The sequence below is a fragment of the Mustela nigripes genome, chromosome 7 (genome assembly GCF_022355385.1).
Source record: "Mustela nigripes isolate SB6536 chromosome 7, MUSNIG.SB6536, whole genome shotgun sequence".
Lineage (NCBI taxonomy): Eukaryota > Metazoa > Chordata > Mammalia > Carnivora > Mustelidae > Mustela > Mustela nigripes.
In genome coordinates, this window is record NC_081563.1 from 25,291,721 (window position 1) to 25,314,531 (window position 22,811).

The 22,811-nt window shown below is 48.7% G+C and overlaps 1 protein-coding gene across 2 annotated transcripts in view; it reads right to left on the bottom strand.

Annotated features, from left to right (window-relative positions):
• Nucleotides 1-2,512: 2,512 nt before the first annotated feature.
• The window catches only part of XDH (xanthine dehydrogenase), a 61,876-nt gene continuing 41,577 nt past the window's right edge, over nt 2,513-22,811 (bottom strand). For both annotated transcript variants that reach the window (XM_059405384.1, XM_059405382.1), the window contains exons 22-36: nt 22,658-22,791; nt 22,160-22,247; nt 20,892-20,978; nt 15,291-15,482; nt 14,952-15,097; nt 14,078-14,159; nt 13,432-13,527; nt 11,933-12,061; nt 11,201-11,275; nt 9,763-9,815; nt 7,917-8,031; nt 7,070-7,135; nt 6,196-6,384; nt 4,708-4,884; nt 2,513-3,174 (exon numbers count right to left, since the gene is read on the bottom strand). In XM_059405384.1, coding sequence (XP_059261367.1) covers nt 3,124-3,174; nt 4,708-4,884; nt 6,196-6,384; nt 7,070-7,135; nt 7,917-8,031; nt 9,763-9,815; nt 11,201-11,275; nt 11,933-12,061; nt 13,432-13,527; nt 14,078-14,159; nt 14,952-15,097; nt 15,291-15,482; nt 20,892-20,978; nt 22,160-22,247; nt 22,658-22,791 — 1,680 coding nt within the window. In that variant the 3' untranslated portion in view covers nt 2,513-3,123. The remainder of the gene's footprint in view (nt 3,175-4,707; nt 4,885-6,195; nt 6,385-7,069; nt 7,136-7,916; nt 8,032-9,762; nt 9,816-11,200; nt 11,276-11,932; nt 12,062-13,431; nt 13,528-14,077; nt 14,160-14,951; nt 15,098-15,290; nt 15,483-20,891; nt 20,979-22,159; nt 22,248-22,657; nt 22,792-22,811) is intronic.

Consider the following 22,811-nt stretch of genomic DNA (forward strand, 5'->3'; position numbering starts at 1 on the left):
CCAGCCTTGCCTGCAGGTGGATAGACAGCATTCAGGGGCCTCCCACAGCCTCTGGGAGTCTGCTCAGCCCCTGTGCACTCTGGCAGGCTGATCAGCTCCTGGTCTACACCAGCTTCCTGACTGTTCTCCAAGAGTAAACACTACCGGCCGAGGAAGTCCTCTGTGTTGCTATGGGTCAGGCTTCTCCTTCATGTGGCTGCAGAGATTAAATGAATACCTCTTAGGGCCACAGGATGGGTCAAATGACACCCTGTAGGTAAAGCACTAAATGTGGCACCTGGCCAGTTACAGACATTCAGAAAAGAAGACGAGCCCTCCTCCCTCCCGACACGAGCGGTTCCTCAAGAGTTCAGGCTGTCATGGCTGACCCACATCCTCTGAGGGCTCTTCTGAGATTTTTGTCATTCTGAAACCCTAGGTCAGCTTTAAGTCCAGCTCCTGGAGAGGGTTTTGAAGACACACTGTCTGCACTGAGATCCTCAGTTAGTTTCCTGGAAACTAACCCCAGATGCACTGGGCCCTTGAGGCGTTGGTCTCAAATCCAGTCTTCCACCGCCCTCTGCAGGTCGCAGTGGGGTACTGCAGGCAGTGTTGGCCCCATTTCTTGGGCAATATACCAAGAAGACCAAGCACCCTCCCCTTGTGGACTACAGATTGTTTGTTTTTTTAAAGCTTTTATTTATTTTAGTTTGACAGAGACAGAAAGAAATCACAAGCAGCGTCAAAGGGAGAGGCAAACTCCCCACTGAGCAGGGAACCTGATGTGGGGCTCGATCCCAGGACTCTGGGATCATGACCTGAGCCTAAGGTGGATGTTCAACTGACTGAGCCATACAGACCCCAGACAGTTCCCAGACTAAGATGGCAGGGGGAGGCCAGCTGTCTGAGAGAACAGCCCGTCAGCATAACACAGTGATGGATTTCCATAACCATTCTGCCTTGCCTCTCTTCCTAAGCTCAGAAGAAAATTCACAGTCATCGTTCAGTCCTTGCAGGTTCACTAATGACAGTGGACACATCTCAGTCCTAGGCTGGTGCCCTAATATCCTGGAACATTCTAGAAAGTCAATGAAATGGATGTGCATGGATCTCCATGTAAACATCAGTTCAATTTCTAATGTTCTCTACCCTTCCCATGCTATAAGGCAGTGGGCGTATCCAGAATACTCTGAGGAAGGGAACTGTGTAAGAAAGTGTGTGGGGCACCTGGGTGGCTCAGTTGGGTAAGTGTCTGACTCTTTTTTTTTTTTCTTAAGATTTTATGTATTTATTTGACAGAGAGAGACACAGCGAGAGAGGGAATACAAACAGGGGGAGTAGGAGAGGGAGAAGCAGGCTCTCCGCTAAGCAGGGATCCCAGGGATCCCAGGATCCTGGGATCATGACCGGAGCTGAAGGCACATACCTAACAACTGAGCCACCCAGGCGCCCTTAGCGTCCGACTCTTGATTTTGGCTCAGGGTCGTGAGACAGAGCCCCAAACTAGACTCTGAACTGGGGCGTGAAGCCTGCTGAAGATCTTCTCCCTTTCCCTCTGCCTCTCCCCCTTCAAAGAAAGTGCGTGTGTGTGTGCATGTGTGCATAGATGAGTGTTTAGTGTGTGAGTTCTCTTGCAATGAAGTCTGGCTACGACATGGCAGATACTAGCACTCGGTGAGATTATGATGATTAGTAAGTATTTCTCACATGCCAAGCAGCTGACTATTTCATTGCTCAGTGCCATCAAACACCAGGCTCAGGTGCATGGCCTCCACTACTCTCTTTCCGTAGCCAGAACCATGGCCCTATCTGGCAGAAGGTTGGGTGTTTGAAACAGTGAAAGCAAAAGACAATGCCACATCATGCACCTCCACCACACAGTGATGAAATCACATGTTGGAGTGACTAGAGGGATGTTTGCTCCTCTCCTGTTCTCTTTACCAATCTCAGGAACTTGGGAGGAACTAAGCAGGATTCATGAAGCCCAGAAAGTACATCCCAGTAAGGAAGCCAAGCCTCTAATAGCTGCAGATCCCTTATATAACTGGAGATTTCAGGTCATATATTTATAGACTTCTAGAGCTGGAGAAGGCCTTAGAGATTATTCCAGTCCAATCCCTCCATTCTGTAGTAAAGTAAAGCAGAGAAAAGAGAAATGACAGACCACAGTTGCACAGATAGGCACACAGCTGGCAGGAGAACCCAGGCTCCTTGACTGCTATCCCTCTGGCTGATCTTGATTTTGGCAGCCTGATTTCTAGATGGAAATTACTCTGCTATCCAATGAAGATTTTTCAACCTGATTTTTTTTTTTAAGGTTTTATTTATTTGTTAGGGTGAGCAGGATAGAGAGAGGCAGACAGAGGAAGAAACAGGCTGCCCCACTGAGCAGGGAGCCTGAGGCGGGGCTTGATCCCAGGACCCTGAGAGCATGACCTGTACCACCCAGGCGCCCCAACCTGATTTTTTTTTAACATACAAAGGGGAAGAGAAAGAAACCTAGCACATTGTGGGTGCTCAATAATCAGGCTGGTTGGCTTTGGATGGTATAGAATAATTTATTTTCTGCCACTTAACAAGATCAGATTCAATTAACCTTGAATTTGTTTCATTGTTCATTCTGTTCAGTGACCCAAAGGCGGTTGGAGGTTTGAATCTCACCCCACTGTCCCGCTGCAAATTGGAATATGCATCTGAAGTTATAATGTGATGTTCATTGGTTTGATGACAGGGAGGCTTTCTGAGGAAGGCACGTGGATTTAGAATTGAAGCTTCTGGAGGCTTGTGGACACCCTCCTTGAGGGACAGAGACCGTCAGCCCCCGAGATTATACAGCCTGTGAGTTAGGATGTGGCACAAATACTTCTTAACCCTATTGTAAACACATGATTAAAACAGACGTAAAAAGATTCCAATAGCTTATCAGTTACATGGGCCTAACAGTTCTGAATGGGCTTATCGTTAAGTTTATGAAGTGGGTCTTTATCCACATCTTCCAATGGATTCAGTGTTCTTCCAAACACCGTCCCGACAAGTCAGGCAGGGTCATCCACGACACGGACAGACTCATGTCCTGCGGGGCTTTTCCCACACTCCACGGAAGCTCTGGGGTTACGAAGCGTGGCTCTGCTGGGGGCTTTCTCTTCAGACCCTTACAGACCAGGGCTTGCAGTTTTCTGGTATGCCAGTGACACACTAGGAAGGAATGGCAGAGCACTCATTACAGGGGTCTCCCCACGGCACAGGATGTGCGGCCCCCTCTGACGCACGCGCCACCTCCCACTGCTGCCAACCACCCTTCTGAAGTCCCAGCTGTTGGGAACACCCCCAGGGCAGGACCCCTTAATCTCTCAGTCATTCATGTATTTATGCGAAGCGCTCTCTGTGTGGTGGGCACTCTCGGAGGCTCTGAAGGCGCGTGGATGTCCAAATACAGAAGTGGTCCCTTTACAGATGCTACTCACAATCCTGGAAAGCATGACTGGTCCCTAGAATCAGCTATGTGTGCAAAACCACGGCAGGGGTGTTAAATCACTAGATTGTTATAACAGAGTAAAGGGGCCTGGATCGGAATCTTTGCTTTGGGTATGAGGACCTGGAGGGGCTCATTACATCAGTGAGTTCTGCGTCAGACTGTTTGCAAGGAGCTAACCTGCAACCCGTGCAACCTTACGGGAAGCCATGCGACACCTCGCCTCCCAGGGAATGGAGTTTGGGGAACTTGTCAGTGTCGTGGCCATGGTGGGAAGATTCTGGGCTGTGGGAAAGTCACTGTGGAGCCATGGGCATGCCTCGCCGTCTGGAAGCTCCACACAGACTGGTGGTCTTTACCCCTAAGCTAAAGCTATTGGCAGAGGAGAGTGGCCTGCCTGCCTCCTCCTGCCCCCTCAGCCTCCTGCCCCCTCGGTGCTGAGACCTGGGATGGCAGATCCGCCTGCTCTGGAGACTGCTGGGCCCTCCCCATCCCTGGAATGCTTTGGATCCTTCAGTAGCCATTTCACCTCTAAACCCAAACCCTGAAAGGCTTTGGGTCTCAAATCTCCTCTCACGTACCCAGGGGCAAACCCAGCTTGGGCCAGCAGGAAGAAACTGTCCTTGTGTGGTCTCCTTTTTCCAGGCATTGACCACTCTAAGTATCTTCTAAGGGTTCCCCAAAATGATTCCAATGACTACAGAACCCCAGCTACACTCTGCTACGCACACGAGGTAGTAACCCATGACGCTGTAATGCGCTCATCTGGTTTCCTGAAAGATCGCCCAGACTTCACGGGTACCTATACACGCTTGTATCCATGAGGCACACAGCAATCACAGAACAAACGCGCTGCCTCTAATTAATGCATTTCTGTCCCTGACTCTGCAGTCATCACACAGCGGCCTTCACAAAGAAAGGTCTCAAATGTGCCAGGGATGGACACGAGAGATTTAGGCTCTTGGGGACTTTTATCTGTCACACTCATCTTCTTGGCAAACAATGAAATCTGTTCATGATACTGGGCACTGAGGAACCCTCTTCCCTCAAAGAAGGCCCAGCTGCAAGCTGTAGCTTGAAGGGAATTTCTTGCTGTTTTCCAGCAAGGGGCCGCCTCAATGGCAGAAGGAAGGCAACCTGGACCCAAGGCTGCCCAGTGGAGAGAGAGAGCCTGCCATCCCACTATCCTCTCTGTAGTGCTCACGCCTCTGCCCCGGCCTCCCCCAGAGTGTGTGAACACTTGAAGGGCCTCATACCAGGGTGGTGAACTTGTCCACACAGGCATTGCGGATCTTCTCCGGGGTGGCGGGGCTGTCGAGCCGGAAGAGCTTCTCCATCTTACAATCTGGGTTCCTAGCTCGAGCTGCACCAATGGCGTCTTTGATGGCAAAGAAGATAGAGGCTGCCAGAAAGAGGGGCGGCTCCCCGACGGCCTGGATGGACAGAGCACGAGACAGGGAATCAGGCAACGTGACCCCAGCCTCCACAGCCGGAGGGCCGGTGACGCCTGGAACCCCAGCTGGCCCCAGCAGGCTGCTCCCAGTAAGGCAGGGAGGTTGGTTAGAATCCTTCAGGAGCCGAGAACAAGCAACCCTAGGAAATGACTCAACCTCATTGGCATATTTCTTTTAACTCGCACTATGTGATTTTCTCTGATGCCATCATGCAAATAAAATGTACCATAAAAAGTTGTATTAAATAATTATAGTTAAGGGGCATCTGGGTGGCTCAGTCAGTTAAATGTCTGCCTTCGGCTCGGGTCATGATCCCAGGGTCCTGGGATCGAGTCCCACATTGGACTCCTTGCTCAGCGGGGAGTCTGCTTCTCCCTCTGCCTCTGCCTGCCGCCACTCTGCCTGTTTGTGCTCTCTCTATCGGATATATTAATTGATTAACTAGGTTGTTTTATTTTGTCCCCCCAAAGCATAGATCAGAAACTTCCTGCATCAAAATCCCTGGGACACTTGTTAAAAATGCACATTCCAGGGCCTTACTCCAGACCTACTGAATCTAGGGATGGGTCCCACAGAAATGCATTTTTGTCATGCATCTGCAGTGAGCCCAATGCGTGTCCAACCGTGAAAGTTGATGGCAAGGATCACAGAGCGTCCAGACCCAGCCACAGTAAAGTAAACCATGAGATGAGCAAATGAGTGTGTTTCACAGTTACAAGTGATCATCTGTCTTCCTTCTTTGGTCTAGGACTGTATCAGTCAGCTGACTTGATTTTTGACCGTTTTTCCATCCCTACTGGGGATGGCAAGGAAATAGAGGTTGGTTAGAATCCTTCAGGCATGCAGATCAAGTTTAAGGTCAAGTGCCAGCCACTGAAGGGGACACAGGGTTGGCACAGAGGTGTTGCCCAATCTGCAATGAATATGCTATTCTTGTGGGATAACGGGTGGAGGGGGCATATGTGGGATCATCTTTAGGACCAAGCATCAAAATGCACACGTGAGACATGGGTGAAGATCAGGCTTCGACCTTGTAGACTTCGACCGGATTAAGGAATCCCTCTGAGTGCAGCCAAAGGAGCTAGCTTTGACCACACACAAGTAGTATCATCCCAGCTCTGTTTTCTCAGGCAGGGACAGCCCACCCTTCTGCCATCCTCACCAAAGCTAGCGTCAAGCCCTCTGGTCCTTCCAGACCAACCACCAGCAGACCTGTGGTGGAGCCCCTCCTTCCCCCACAGCCTCCCACCGTGCAGACCAGAAGGCAGCACAGACCCAGGGCAACGGTACCTTGGACGCATAGATGGCCTTCTTGTTGGGACAGTCACGGAGCAGGGACACCCTGAACTCAATGGGGATGCTGCCAAATGCAGGGATCTTGTAGGTGCTGGGGCCACGGGTATGCAGGCTCCCCTCTGGGGAGTAGTGCAGCTCCTCCAGGGTGAAAAGGCCGAGGCCCTGCACAAAGGCCCCTTCCACCTGCAAGGCAGACAGAAAGCACGGTCACTCTGCTTCCCCGCCCCGGCCAAGGACAGGTACTGCTTGCCCCATCAGGCACCAGCCTCACCTGGAGTGGGCCCGGAAAGGAGTAAATATCAGCCCTCCACAGCCTACCTGGCCCCCGCCCAGCCTGGGATCACCTCTCTGGGCCTTTGCCAGGCACTGAGGTAGGCAGGGAGAAGGCATCAACACTAGAGATTAGTTTTAGAACTTGTCAGCGATTCCAGGAGACTCATTCCATGGTAGGCATAATTTTTCATTAAAATCTGCCACCGAGGGGGTGGAGCTGTTCCCCCCTGTGCCGCCACTGGGGAAATGGGAACTCAGAGCTGAGAAGCAGTCTCCCAGGCTGACGGTTGCTGCGCCTGGGAGACGGGGGTCAACATGACTCCCATGTGCCAAGGGGGACCACGTGCCTGCAGGCAGTCCCGCAAGACAGGAGGAATTTCTGGGATGGTGGATTTAGGCTTTGTGGACTCCCAGCCCTGCCTGGCTCTAGGAAAAGCAGTCACCCCGCTGGGACTTACTCTGGATCTCTCGGAGGGCACCTGCCACACTCTGTGGGCCCACACGTTTGTTCTCCCAGCCTCCCTGCTCACCGCGGAACTCGGGGGACACACCCGCGGCCGAGCCCATCACCCCCCGGGTCACCCGGGTGCCTTACCTGTCCAATATCAATGGCAGGGTTCAGACTGGAACCGACATCCATGACAATGTCCGTGCGGAGGTTCTGTAGTGGGGGGAGCGGGGGAGAACACGCAGTGTGAGAAGAAAGGAAGGTGTGGGATGACAGATGGGGCTTGGGGACCCTTGAATCACTGCATCAACCGAATGGCACTTTCAGAAGCAGAGGACCCTGGCCGTGCTCAGGCAGGGTGTTCGTGGCCCTGCCGGTCTGCACTGGCATCGTCGATGCTCAGGTTTGAGTTGGGACAGGCTGGGCAGGGGATGGTGGCGGCTACGCTCGGCTGTGATCAGGAGTCACATGCGCACACCTCCGCGTGAGTGGGAAGGATGGTTCCCAGGTCCCTGGGCTCTGAACCTGAGTCTGGGTCGATCGTGTCAGGAAGGAGACAACAAACTACGTTCCCTGGGCTGATTCCAGCCTGAGCCCCGTTTTGGGGGGGACCTGTGAGCCGATAATTGTATCTGCCTTATTAAGGGACTGACAAAAATAAAAGGAATATGACGTGACACATGACAATTATGTGAAATTCATAGTCAAGTGTGCACAAACCGCCTCGTAGGGGAACACGGCCATGCCCGTTCGTTTGCGTTCGTCTGTGGCTGTTCTCCTGCTTCCGTGATGGGGGGCAGAGGAGGTGAAGCAGAGTCTTTGGGGGCCCAAAAAAGCCTCAAATATTTGCTCGCTGGTCCTTTCTAGGAAGTCTGCCAGGCTGTGATGTCAGACATTATTTTCCAAGCCAGAAAGTACGTTCTTAGTGTTTGCAAGTCGCTCGATTCTCCACCCTTCCCCCTAACTTAGTACAAAGGTTTTGCAAACCCCTTACTTTGTGATCCCCTGTTAAGCAGTCAATTTCCACTTCGGAGCAAGCCACCCCGTAGGAGAAGTAGTGGAAGGGGTTCCCTGAGTTCGTCTCAAAGCTGTAGCCAAGGTTGGGTGTCCTGGGAGAGAGAGGAGAAATCGTAACACGTGCTAAGATGAGCATTGCCCCTCACCACACACACACACACACACACACACACACAGCTTGACCCACAAAATCCTAAGACTCCAAAGGTTTTTTTTTTTTTTTTTTCATTCAGCTGTTCTTCGTAAAAGCCCATGTACTTTTAATATTTTGAACCTGTTAATGAAATCCGGGTGTTCCAGAGCTTTCTGCCTCCTGTCTGCTTAGTTTTGCCCAAGGGTCTTATGAGAATCATTCCGCACAGCTGAGCGGCATACAGAATCAGGATGCTGGCCTCTACGTGGTAGAAACGGGGCACGCTTGTCCAAGCTCACGAAAGACATGAAGGCTGCACTCCTAAAGGATCTGCTGAGCTGGTGTTCGAGATCTAGGAACCAGAGAGCCGGCCTTTGCTGCCTCCTGGGCCGCTCACCTTTCTCCAGGTGAGAGCTGAGGTCAGCAGCTCCCGCAGCCCAGGTGCACCTGGAACCACTTGCCTGCATGATTCCTTGGCTATGGGCCCCTTCTTGGTTCCAACAAAGGATGTGAGGAAAGTGTTATTGATAAAAGCAGATGCTCTCTTATATTTTTTTTCTTCTTTAATCCTGAATATCTTACACAATTCCAATTTCACATGAGTCATACGTGTGTGTGTGTGTGTGTGTGTCTTCTCACACCTGGAATTTATAGTCTCCCGCACCCGTGTTTTTTTTTTATTCATGACACAGAAAATCATGAGCTGATGGGATCGGAGTCTGCATGCACGTAAAACCAGCGCCGAGCTGAGGGGAAAGAATTCTCCCAGGAGAACCTGCCACCTTCTCTGACCTCGGATTTCGCCATCTTCACTTGGGTGTTCCTTTATATTACCCAGTTTTATCAACCCTGAAAACGAAGCAAGAACTTCTGAGAAAATCCGTACATGCACGTGTTTGCACAAGTCAAGTATCACGAAACCCGGAGGCACTGGCAAAATGTTTGTTTGCCTAAAATACATATTGAACTTCTTCTCCAAACCCATTGATGTGCGAAAGAAAAGGTCCTAGTTAAACTTCCCAGAGAAAGCTGGAACATGACGGCCGGTAAGAAATAGCATGACATCTTTTTACAGCCTTGGAATCGCATCTTTTCACAGCCTTGGAATCAGATCGGCGAGGTCTCTAGCTCTTCGTGTTGCTACTGAATTTCAAAGTAGCAGAAGGTATATGCTCTTTTCCGAATCTCACTTTCAGCGCCACTGACGTCTGCATTTTGAAACCAGACCACGTGCTCTAACTCCTCCCGTGGTTCTTTCCAGGGAAAGCCTCCAGGCAGAAATCCGATGCGTGGTACAGAGGAAGGGTCGTAGGTAACTTGGCCCCAGGTTCTAGGAGAACCCCAAGGGAGGGGTGGCTGGGGATGGTCCCACTAGGTTGTTAATGAGGAAACAGGCCCAGCGAGATCCCCAATCTCTCCAAGCTCAAGAAGACGCTTCCAGACCAGAACCAGAGCACAGATCTGCGGATATGACGGCTCATGCTTCTGCCTCCTTGGCACACAGATTGGCGATGCCGGGCACTTTAGAGCATCTTCAGAGTGAAACGAGCCGCAGTCCATTGAAGAGATTAAAGTTTCAGGGGAACTGCTCTTTCCCAGCCAAAGGCTGGGAGCGTCCAGTGCTGGGGGGAACTTCAGAGGTTAGGATGAGAACACAAGGTGAGGCGGGTGAGACCAACTCCGTACTTACTTATAAAAGCCGGTTGCAGACAAGCTTACTGCGTCAACGTAGGCAGCTAAGACCTGAGGAGAGGAGAGGAGACAACAGGAAGTGCTTAGCATGGTTTCCAGGATCCCTGCCCCAGCACTGAGATTTCACGGGTTCACCCTCCTCAGACCAGGTCTGTGTACCAGTGGCTCTCCCCCTGCCCCCACAAAGCTTTGCCTCACATGCTCCTGTGTGAGAAGGCACAGGATGCCTGCAGGCTAGCAGCCTCTCAGGTGGTCTTTGACCTTTGAGGAGCCTCCCCAGGCCACCAGGGAGCTCAGACCAACATAGTGAGCATCCCAACATATTGCCCATGTCACTCCCCAGCCCTAGAGCTTAGTCCCCCCATCATCTCTAAAGAACATGCTTGATATTCAGGACCCCAGGGTTCTCTCTCCCTTCAGGTCTCACACACATCCATGCCAGCCAAACTCGAGGGGCAGCTCTCTCCCAGCCCCTCCATGTCCCCACAGCTCTACACCTTTGTTCGCACGGTTCCTCCACTGTATCTGCCCAAATCCTTTCCCTCCCTCAAGGCCCAGCTCAAGCTTGCCTCTCTGTGTCTCCATGCTGAAATCCAAACTACCCAAACCAACCTAGTTTCATGTGGTATTAACGTGTGTGGTATCTGTGAGTGTGGGAAGGGAAGTGGACGGGGTCTGAGAGAAATAGCTTGTTTTCTTTGGGTCTCTACAAGGAAGCGTATGCTATCTGACTGGGTCACGTGTGGGCTCACTCTGTATGTTACCATTGTGCCCACTTTTCCCACCCCAATGCTGAAAGATGATAAAGCGGGGCTGCCACTGAGGTGTCCGCTTGTTGGAAGAGATGGAGTCTTCCTCCAGAGAGAGACCTCCCTGCGGCTTCCCTCTGAGGGTCTCCGACACACAGGCCTCCAAACCAGAACCCAGAGAACTGGGCTCCTTCTTATTATGAGTGCTTGCCTGTGACTTCTAAAAACCACAGGAATGGTATAAACTCTTGGGAAATGTCTTTTTCCCCCACTCCTTCACAGATGGAGCCTTGGTGGACTCCAGAGTTGGAAGGGGATGTGCTACTAGGGGCAGCCCTCCCACAGCAGGAGGTTTGAAGAAAACCAGGCTCATCAAGACTGAGGACGAGTGGGGTGTTGAACCAGGCCCAGAGTCAGGCCCATTCAGCAGTCACCCCACCTTCCAAGGCTCAGGGCAGCCCATCTCCCAGTCCTCACAGGTCTGTCAAGATCCTGGATCAAAATTTTTCCTCAGGTGACTTCCCTCAACTATGACAACCACAGAGAAAGGGGCCCAGCAAGGTGGAGCCTTCACTTGTCTTGTGAAACCATACCCACCACTTCAGCTTCTCTGCCTGTGTCTAGATCGTGATCCTATTCCTGCTGCAGGAAGGACAGATAGCCTACCTTCGACCAGCTCAGACTTACCCAGTCTTCCCAGGTGCCAGTAGGATTCTTTTTCTTGAAGGGTTCCAGCCTTTTCAGGATGGTCTGACAAGCTTCCTAAGAACATATCCACCGCATACCAGACACATTAGTCTTCTGCATTTCCTGGCCCAGGCAAAAGCCCAGGGGCCTCAGCAGGGCCAACTCCAAGCAATGCTGTGCCCATGGTGCCATTCTGACAGCCTTGCCACCCTCTCAGGAATGACTGAGGCCCAGGATAGAAGCCATAGGACCCCATCGAAGAGACCAGCATTGGCCTCTGTGGGAGAACACCCAGTTCTTAGGCTACAGATGAATTATTTGAAGGATCCCAAAGGAGATGACTTCTCCCATCGAACGCTTTTCTTAATTATATCTTCCACGTGGAAAGAGAAGCCTGTGGGTCTGACATGGCCAACCCCCAAATCCAATTCCAACCTTGTCCATAGTCTTTTGATCAGTTCTAACACTGGGGAGTATATCTTTCCAGAATGCTCCTTGTGACCCTCCAAATCTCCTCCCCATCCTACACTCAACCTCCTTGGCTCTGATGGAAGTGATTTCGGCTGTTAGGCCTCTCTTTCAGCTTGGTGTCAGGAGGAACAACATTCTCCTGGATAAGACAGCCAATGCCAAAGAGCCAACAAGAACCATTCCAGCTCCCACCCCAGGGGGCTCTCTGGGACCAGAACCCTGGGCTGGCCCTCAGCTCTGGGGGCTGCCCAGGCTCCTCACATAGACAGCCTGTCCGTTGATGTCAGCGCTGACAGAGGCAGCCGTGGGAGAGGTGTTTGGCACGGTGTTAGTGCTCGTCTCGCTGATGTAAATCTTAGAGGTGGGTATTTTCAGAGCTCTGCTGGCCACCTGGGAAAAGAGACAACATCACTTTCTCAGGGAGGGGTTAGCATGGGGCTTGGCTGCCTTTGCCCCAAGATAGACTCAGGTTCACTCTTGCAGGCAACAAAATAATTTTATAAACTATAATCCTATTGAGACTGGGATGGTCTCATACCTGTCTCAGTTTGAAGCAGAACTTTATGGAGTGACTTTGTTTTATGAAATAAGTCAAGCAGAGGGAGTCAATTATATGGTTTCACTTACTTATGGAGCATAAGGAATAACACAGAGGACATGGGGAGAAGGAGAGGAGAAGTGAGTTGGGGGAAATCGGAGAGGGAGACAAACCATGAGAGACTGTGGACTCTGAGAAAGAAACTGAGGGTTTTGGAAGGGAAGGGGGTGGGAGGTGGGTGAGCCCGGTGGTGGGTATTATGGAGGACACGTATTACATGGAGTACTGGATGTGGTGCATAAACAACAATTTTTGGAACTTGAAAATAAAATAAATAAAAATTTGTAAACCCAATGGTGACTCACAGTGCTTTTTAAAGCTAAACTTAGCTTTCTTTCTTTCTTTCTTTCTTTCTTTTTTAAATTCAATTTGGCCAGTCGGTGAGCCAAGCAGGTATGCCAGCTCTAATCCAGTTCCAATATCTGAGCTCCACTGCGGGGGGGGGGGGGGGGAAACTGGTTACCTTCATACCCACAACACACCCACTTATACACAGTTGGGCAAGGGCATCCAAAAGATGTGACCCCCCAGCTGACCCTTGAGCCTGACCTGGTAGACCAGAGGCTCCTCACCCCTCCCCTGTCTTTGGAATGTGGGTTCCACTTGCCTTTCCTACTCCCAAAGTTGGCTCCAAGGTCATGACCTCCAAGGATGATGATGTGGCATTGAGAACACCTGCACATGACCTTGACCAAACCCAGTTAAGGCCCCTCTCTCTATAAACTTTTAAGATTCAGTGGAGATCATTCATCTTGCCACCTCCCAAGGCAACCCTCTTACATAAGTTCCCTTTGCTTATGAAAACTGTGACCTGCCAACCTATGCCTGTTTTTTCTGTCTCTGAGTAGAAGGACCAGTGTCTGATCACTCCTGGGAAGCTCCCCTAGGAGCTTGCAACCAACATAATCATAAAGCCCTAGAATGCTGGCAATGGAAGTGACCTTGGGGGTTACCTGGCCAAGCCCTTTGCACAGATGAGGAAACAAAGGCCAGGAGAGGAAAAGACTTGCCCGAGACCACATGTAAACAGACGGCAGAGCCTGGCCAGAGCTGGGGCCTCTTCTGCTTGTGCAGTGCAATGCTGCTCAGCATCTCACCACACTCTCCCCCACCACCCAGCACTGTGGGGCCAGAGAGGGCTCCCAGTGTCTAGGCCGCTCACCTGGACCATCTTGGTGTGCAGGCCTTGGCCCATCTCCATGCCCCCATGGGTCAGCAGCACGGAGCCATCTGTATACACATGAATCAGGGCTCCTGCCTAAGGGAAGGATAACAAACATAAAATTCAGTAAATTCAACCCCGACTTGAGGCTTGGGACTGATGGGTCCAGATCCCAGGAGGAAGAAAACCAGAGGCAGCATTTTGGTTAGAAACCGTAGATAAAACCTGCAGCGGTTGTCAATCTCATGATTTAATCATGTAGCCCCTCAACAGTTTGCCAACATTCTCTGATTACTCTACATGTCTCCCGTCCTCAGAAAGAAGGAGGTCAGATAAATGTTTTTGTGTGCACTCTACAGAGGAAGCCAAGGATCAGAAAGGCAGAGTGGCTCTCTGTAGTCCTACAACCAGGAAGAGGAAGAACTAGAACTTGATCCCAGATCTCTGAGTCCCATGCTGCCCTCACTGACCTGGGATATTCTGGACAAACGGAAATATGCAAGTTCAACTTCATTTAAATAGCAGAGAGCCCCTCTACTCATCTCTGTTACCAGTGACGATGACCCTTCCTTTGCAATACAGCAGACAGAGGGGGAAATGGGGCCCCAGCCCAGGGCAGAGGGACAAAATTATATAAAGCAATTACCTGGTTCAGAAAAGGAAGAGTGAAGCTTATTCCAAACTTGGTAGGAATGATGCATAATCCTCTCTTCTTCCAACAATTCTCCCTGGAGAAAAAAGAAGATTCTCATAGAACTTTCTCTATCATGTTTGTGTCAGACATTTGGTATCAGACATTTTTGCAAAATTGGAACAAGTCATCCTTGGAACAGGCCACATAGTGTTCACCATAACTGAGTTGTGCCTCAGTTGGGTCAACCAAATAAGAAAGGTCAGATCTGGGTGCTGGGTCCTTCCGTGCAGCTGAAGCAGGACCCACCCCTGAGAGCCTGGACTTAGAAGTATTGTCACTTCCCCCCAGAGCGGAGTTCAGATGGGATCAGGGTGCCCTGGTGACCTTGGACTGTGACTGTCCCAGCGATGAACTGGGTCACACCTTGGTGATGATCCCAGTAACACCTTCCCTGTGCATTCTATTTGGTTTTCTGGGTAACTCAGTGAGGAAACAGAGTCAGTATAATTATCCCCACTTTATAGATGTTGAAACTGAGGCCCAAGTGATGGATTGATGGCAAAGTCGTATTTACAGACTCATATCAGAGGCAGGTATATAACTGTAGTGTTCGGGGTTCTGGGCTGGTGTTCCCCTAAGGTGGGCGAATGTAAAGACAAACCATACTGATGGGCTAGGATGCTGAGGGCCGGCTGTAAGCCCATCTGCCCCCAGGCTCAACATCATTTTAGGATCTTAAAGAGATGGCCATGAAAGGGGCTCCAAACTCAGCCCTCCCGTGTCTTATCTGTTATTAGCCTGGTATTCTGAGTTCAACCAAGAGGCTGCAGAAAATGAGACCCGAGAGATTCCCAGAACATCGGACTCCTCCCCTCCCCATGCTTACTCATTGAACTTGTCTATCTCACTCCTCCGAGCATGATACTGAGAGCTGGCTAGGCATTCATCCCAGCACCTGGACAAGGTGAACCCCTCAAGCTTCTGGTTGAAGTGTGTCAAGTCCCCTTCCTTATACAGGTTTTTCCTCCGCACCTTTGCAAAGAGAGAGACACCGAGGGTTTGCTGGTGGCAATGGATGAAGGGGTTGCAACTTCAAGGTAAGCTTCCGACCCACTCCACAGCACGTGCCTCTCCTCTGCTCCCCACCGGGAGATGCCCAAGACACAAAGCCACTGTCCCCTCAAAATAGGGGTGACTCGTGCCACCAAACTCCCGGCTGACTTACTTCCTCTGCCGGCAGCCCACAGGTCAGAGCAACTTCACTCATCCAGTACTCAGCAATGAGCATCCCCTGAGGCCCCCCAAAGCCCCGGAAGGCTGTGTTGGAGGCCAGGTTGGTCTTGCAGAGCCGCCCAGTGCCCAGGATGTTGGGGATTTTGTAACAGTTGTCCATGTGGAAGAGGGCTCTTTCCATTATCTGCAGCATAAGACACCAAAATGGGAGAGAAGAGTGCGCCGATGTCATTGGCACTTCAAAAAAGGGACTTCAAGGGCTGCACCCCCTCTGTCTTTCCCAGCAGCCCCTGGCTCCTCGGGCCCAAGTTATTTCTCGCATATCAAGGGGTATGCAACACAGGACTCCTTCCTGGGCTCCCGGTGTCTGTGTCTCTGCACCCTCTCACCTAACCCTCAAACAAAAGTACAAGGTCCTTCTAGGTCAACCACTTGCTTCCAAAAGCCACTTACTCTCTTTGGAGTGAAGTCTGTATAAGGTTCAGTGTGGAATTCAAGACTCTTTACAGTCTTCTTCAAGCATATTTTTTATCCTCTCTGTTGACTATACATTCCCCTTACCGGATATGCCTCTCCTCACCTCACCCACCTACCAACATCCCCACTCAGCTCCTCCCTGGGGAAGCTCTTCCCAGACTCTCCAGTTAGGACTGATCTCTTGCCTCTTCAAAAAGAAAAAAAAAAATAGGTGATCTTATGATGAATTGATTTTATGTAGTTGGTGTTCCCATTAGAGTTGTATGGTAAACCGCTTAAAGAGTCAGATACTGGTGTAAGTTTGTGTTGGGCAGCATAGCAGTCCTCCCTGTTCTCCCTTCTACCCCTCGTAGAGTGCTCCCAGCTCATTTGATCAGCTCTTACACACTAACTTCCACATCTCTAATAATGCCTTACACGGAAACTTTTTTTTTTTTAAAGATTTCACTTATTTTTGTGAGAGAGAGAGGGAGAGCATGAGAGGGGAGACGGTCAGAGGGAGAAGCAGACTCCCTGCTGAGCAGAAACCAGATGTGGGACTCGATTCCAGGACTCCAGGATCATGACCTGAGCCGAAGGCAGTTGCTTAACCAACTGAGTCACCCAGGTGCCCCTGGGTGCCTCAGACTTCTTGATGTGTTCAGTTATAGACTCTTATATTGCTTTCTTGTTACAGAAAAGGGGGGTATCAGTCTCGCCTGACCCCCATTCCTGAAATCACATCACCTTCCTGTCCCCCATCCTCCCCATCTAGTCATATTTTTTTTTAAAGATTTTATTTATTTATTTGTCAGAAAGAGAGAGAGAGAACACAGGCAGAGAGTGGCAGAGGGAGAAGCAGTCTCCCCACAGAACAAGGAGCCCGATGTGGGACTCCATCCCAAGACGCTGGGATCATGACCTGAGCCAAAGGCAGCCGCTTAACGAACTGAGCCACCCAGGCGTCCCCACATCTAGTCATATTTTGACCTCACCCATAGGCAGTTTGATATCATCCTGTAAACATCTGAATCACCTGGTTACACTGTGATTACTTCTCTCTTTCTTGATAGCAGCCGCCCCTGGAGCTAAGGATTATCTTCACTCTTTCATTTTCTTAGTTTTCTTTTTTTAAGATTTTATTTATTTATTTGACAGAGACAGAGACCACATGTAGGCAGAGAGGCAGGCAGAGAGAGAGGAAGGAAAACAGACTCCCCGCTGAGCAGAGAGCCCAATGCGGGGCTTGATCCCAAGACCCTGGAATCCTGACCTGAGCTGAAGGCAGAGGCTTTAACCCACTGAGTCACCCAGGCGCCCCTCATTTTCTTAGATTTCTGTGCAATTATTACTAAGTCAACTTAAAGTTTTCCCCAGTGCTAGAAATCTGCTCTCAATATGTTGGAACACTTTAAACTTTCTAGCAGTCTTATCTTTTAGAAGAAATTATTCCTGGAGACTTCTGGCTAACTGCAATTTCAATGGGCAGCCCATTTGAGTCCATGTCCCACTGTTACCTTGGGATCTTCCCTCACATTCATCCCAGATTCTCTTTGCCTCTCTCCATACTAAATCTCCCCTTCCTGGAAACTACTTCTTCCCCTTTCCTAGTCTTATACTTTCATTTTGTTGGAGTAAATTCTTGAATATCTTCTCCAAAAAATAAGGGGAGGGGCGCCTGGGCGGCTCAGTGGGTTAAAGCCTCTGTCTTCGGCTCAGGTCATGATCTCAGGGTCCTGGGATTGAGTCCCACATCAGGCTCTCTGCTCAGCAGGGAGCCTGCTTCCTCCTCTCTCTCTCTGCCTGCCTCTCTGCCTACTTGTGATCTCTGTCTGTCAAATAAATAAATAAAAATTTAAACAAATAAAAAAAATAAGAGGAGTATATAGAGAGGAACCTTTTTGAGACGTGCCTGCCTGAAATGTCTTTCTTATACTCTCATCCTTAATTAATGATTTGGCCATATATAGGATTCTAGGTTGGAAATAGGTTTTCCAGTTTCTCTCAGCATTCTGAAGGCATTTTACTGGCAAATGCAATCAGGGTCTTTCAATTCTTGGAAACAGTTCTGTTTTTCTCCTTCCTAAAAATTGTAAAATCGGGGTGCCTGGGTGATTCAATGGGTTAAAGCCTCTGCCTTCGGCTCAGGTCGTGATCTCAGGGTCCTGGGATCAAGCCCCGCATCGGGCTCTCTGCTTGGCAGGGAGCTTGCTTCCTCCTCTTTCTCTCTCTGCCTACTTGTGATCTCTGTCTGTCAAATATGTAAATAAAATCTTTAAAAAAAATTGTAAAATCTTCTTTACCCCCAGGTTTCTCCAAGTTTGCAGTGATGAAAAACTTAGCATAGGTCTATTGTCCTTCATTGTGCTGCTTCCTGGAAAGGCTCTTTCAATCTCAGACTGTATGGCCATCAGTTTGGGGGGATTTCCCAAGTCACTTCTTGATAGTTTCCATTCTTTCTCTCTGAAACTTTGATTATTTGGATCTCCCGGATGAGTCCTTGAATTTTGTTGTATCTTCTCTCAGATTTTTCTGTATTTTTTTTCTTTACTTAGGGAGATTTGCTCAAGTTTCTTCCAACCCTTCTGCTTTCAGAGTTTTAATTCACCAGAGTTCATTTTTATTCTCTGACTGTTCCATTTTTATGGCATCCTATTCTTTCTTGAAGGTATAATAACTCATCTCTCTGAGGAGCCCAATGGCAGTTTTTATTTGTTTGTTTCGTTTGGGGTTTGGTTTACTTCCCCATGTATAGTCTCTCTTTCCCACAGGTTGCTTTTTGTGTCTTTGGTTATTTCAGTCTTAGTCATCCTAGATGCTTTTAGTATGTCTCAATTAATTCCATTTTTGCTTTCCCTTAGCACTCTATCAACTTGTACTTCTATTTCATTTTGTCTTTTATTATCTGTCTCCCCACCATACTGCGAACTTCCTGAGGGCAGAAACAAAGCCGTATATTCTTCTTTATGTTGCCACTCTAGGCACTCAATAAATGTTTGCTGAATTGAATTTAAAAGCTTCTAAGATCTTTGGGGACAAGCACCGCATCTTTTTCAACCTGATTTTTCCTACAACACCAAAAGGCATGTGTTGCAAATGGTGAGAATGCTAAATGTGTTTCTTTTTTTGAGACGTTTTCACACTAGATCTGAAGTGTGAAGTTTTCTAATTGAGTCAGTTAGCCCCTAGCAAAGAGGAGAAACACAGGCAGTGAGGATTCATGGGAACTTCCGTTTTCCCCGAAATGTGACTTATTTTTACAAGAAGAATCTATGTGTATATAACTAATATGGTTATAAAATAAAGATTCTAAAAATTATAAAGAGTAGTATCACAAAAATAACTGTTAACTTCTAGAATTAACAAAATACATATCTACATTAGACTTATAGGAGGGGCACCTATGCTTGTTAAGCATCTGCCTTCTGCTATGGTCATGCTCCCAGGGTCCTGGGATCGAGCCCCACATCGGGCTCCCAGCTCAGCAGGGAGCCTGCTTCCCCCTCTCTCTCTCCCCTGCACATGATTTCTCTCTCACACTCACAAATAAATAAATAAAATCTTTAAAAAACAAAACACACAGAAAAGACTCATAGGAGAATGTTCAGAGTAGCATTATCCATACAGGCTAAACACTGGGAACGACTCAAAAGTTCATTAAGTGGTGAATGGAAAACAAACCATGGTCTATCCATATGATGAAATACTGTCAACAGAAAAGAATGAAGGACTAACGCATACCACAACAGGGGTGAACCTAAAAACATTAATCTGAAGATAAAAAGCCAGACACAAACTATGACGTAGTACACAAGTCTATTTACATGCATCAACTACAAGAGGAAGATCTATAAAGACAAAAAGTAGATGGTAGGTGTCTAGGCCTGGGCGTTGGGAGGATAAGAACAGGAGAGATGTGAGAGATGACTTTGGGGCCATGGAAATGTTTGAAAACTAGATCATGATAATGGTTGCATGACTCTTTAAATTGACTAAAAACCATTGAACTATATCTGTACTCGAGGAACTACAGAACACTCATGAAAGAAATTGAAGAAGACACAAAAAGATGGAAGACCATTCCATGCTCTTGGATGGGAAGAATAAACATTGTTAAAATGTCTATACTGCCTAGAGCAATCTATACTTTTAATGCTATTCTGATCAAAATTCCACCGGTATTCTTCAAAGAGCTGGAGCAAATAATCCAAAAATTTTTATGGAATCAGAAGAGACCCCAAATCGCTAGGGAAATGTTGAAAAACAAAACTAAAACTGGGGGCATCACGTTACCTGATTTCAAGCTTTACTACAAAACTGTGATCACCAAGACAGTATGGTACTGGCATAAAAACAGACACATATATCAGTGGAACAGAGTAGATAGTCCAGATATGGACCCTCAACTCTATGTTCAAATAATCTTCGACAAAACAGGAAAAAATATACGGTGGAAAAAAGACAGTCTCTTCAATAAATGGTGCTGGGAAAACTGGGCAGCTATATGTAGAAGAATGAAACTCTACCATTCTCTGAACTATATACTTTAAATGAGTGAATTTTATAGTATGTAAACTATACTTCAATGAAACGGTTACTAAAAAAAAAGAAGAAATTCAATTCATTCTTTAAAATTCAAGCATCACAAAAATGTGTTATATAGGAAATGACAGTGAGTGCCCCCCTTGTCCCAACCAATCACTGTTTAGTGTATATTCTTTTGGGATTTTCCATGCATATCATTATATCTATTATATATACATATATATGTATATGTATATATATATATATATGTGTGTGTGTGTGTGTGTGTGTATATTATAAAGGCATACATTAATTTTACATACATATACATGCAATGTCACTAAACCATACATCTAGTTTTGTAACTAACTTTGCTTGCTTGGCAAAGTATCTGGAAAAAGCAGGAAGGGTTTCCAATCAGGAAGGTAATATGATTATTTTGTGCTTTGGAGATGAGCGAAGAGTAGGGAACCCAAGGATGCAGACCGTGGGGAGGTTACCACCATAGTAACAGGCAGGAACTGAGGAGGCCCATGCCAGGGTGGCCGTGGGGCTTGCCCTTGACCCCCCAGTCACCCCCCACCCCCAGGATACAGGGGTACCTTGCACTTACGCTCTGGGAGAGATCCATGGTGTTCCCTGCATTGCTGTAGTGCTCCACCTTCAAAGCCACCACCTTCCCGTTCTTCATGAAGCCGACCTGATGAGGAGAGGGAGTTCTCACCAGGGCTCTTCCTCTGCTAACCCGAGTCATCCCCTCCCACCTAGGCTACCTGAAGGGAAGTGGACGGAACAAGACATCACACCTTGAAAATGAGGTCACCAGAGCTTAACAGGTGAAGCAGAGAGGAACTAACTTCTTTCCGGTGACTTCCATGTTCCTCAACCCTGCAAACATCTTCTCCCCACACCCCTCCCTCCTCCTACCTACTCCTGGCTTCCAGTTGTGTGAGAGGGAGTGAGGAGGCAGAGAAGGGAGGGCCGGGCAGAAAAACTGAGGAAGATACTGGAGACGTCCCTTACAGCAGACACCATGTTACGTCCCCTACAAGCAGGAGTGTGCTTTCACATCCTTGACCTTATGTAGCCATCCATAACTGAGGAACTGGGATTCAGAAGACCAAGTTTCTTTCTTTGGTTACAAAGAAAGTAACCAAAGAAAATAACTTGGTTATTTTCTTTGGGCCCACAAGAATTTGGGAATAAGGGAAAGAGGATCCTTTTGGGGGAACTCAATCATGAAACAAAAATCAGAAGAGGTCAGTAGATGTACAAAGCCAGCTCATGGAGAGAAGGGCTCCCAGATGGGATCTGGCAGGGTATACTCGTATTTAGGGGGACAGGATGGTTATTCACAGGGACCCAGAAAAGGGGTGGTCTCACAGAGGAAGTGGCAGTGACCAATCATACACAGTCTGATGGGGCAGGTGCCCACCCTAACAACTGGGGCCTGTCCAGGCCCTGGGCAGTTTCCTTTCTCATTGTAAATTACTAAGCTCTAAACAGCCATTCTGGTCTTCACCCCAGACAGTGAACGCATGAACATTAGGACATTCTGCAGGACAGATTTACCCTGGGGCTGCTGAAAAGTCATGCCACTCAGCCTGAGTGGACAAAGATCAGATATAGACCAGAGCAAACTTGCAAAAGGCATAAACACCATGCTGGGACATCACTTGGGAGGTGGCCGGCCAGCATCACCCCTCTATGTTACTGTTGGCCAATTTGAATTTTTCTCATGGCTATTTCTTCTTCGAACTTCTACAGGTACTCATGAAAAATGTTCAGAGTACATCCTTGGATTCCTGGATCTTCATCCCCAGCTTTCCCAATGAGAAGCACTGTCTCTCCCATCCCGGAATAGCCCCCAACATCTGGAACCTTGTATTTGGCCAAGAAGGGATGTCTGCCACCAGTTATCAGCATGTCCTCATCGCGATCCAGCATGCAGCGTACAGGGCGGCCAGTCCTGAGGGAGGCATCAGAGGCTTAGAACCCTGGGGTCCTCTGCAATGGCCCATTCCTGTCAGTCCCAGGGATAAAAACAGCACAGGACACTCCTCTTTCCACCAGGACAGGGAGACCTGTGCTGGGCTGCCTCACTGTCTAACTATCTATGCACTGTGCTGGACAAGGCAGGGAATAGAGGATGTAGTGTGGCCCTCAAAGCCAAGCAGGGGAGACAAGACATGAATCCATGTGTGGAACACAGAGAAACAGGTGGTATTACCCTCATCTCAATGCCCAAGAATTCTAAAAACAGAAGGCTGGGAAAAGTCAAAGCAAGGGGAATCTACTTCTAAAAGGGGAAGATCTAGAAAGCCTTCCTGGCAGAAGCAGCCTTGTTCTCCTTCCCAGGAGCTGGCAGGGAGGACTCACTTGTATGCAGCCAGGGCCACTGCTGTGGACACCACAGTGCTCCGTGTCTCTTTCCCTCCAAAGCCCCCTCCGATTCTCTTCACTCGGACCAAAATCCGGTTTGCTGGAACCCCCAGCATATTTGCAACAAAGCTCTATGGACCAAAAAAAAAAA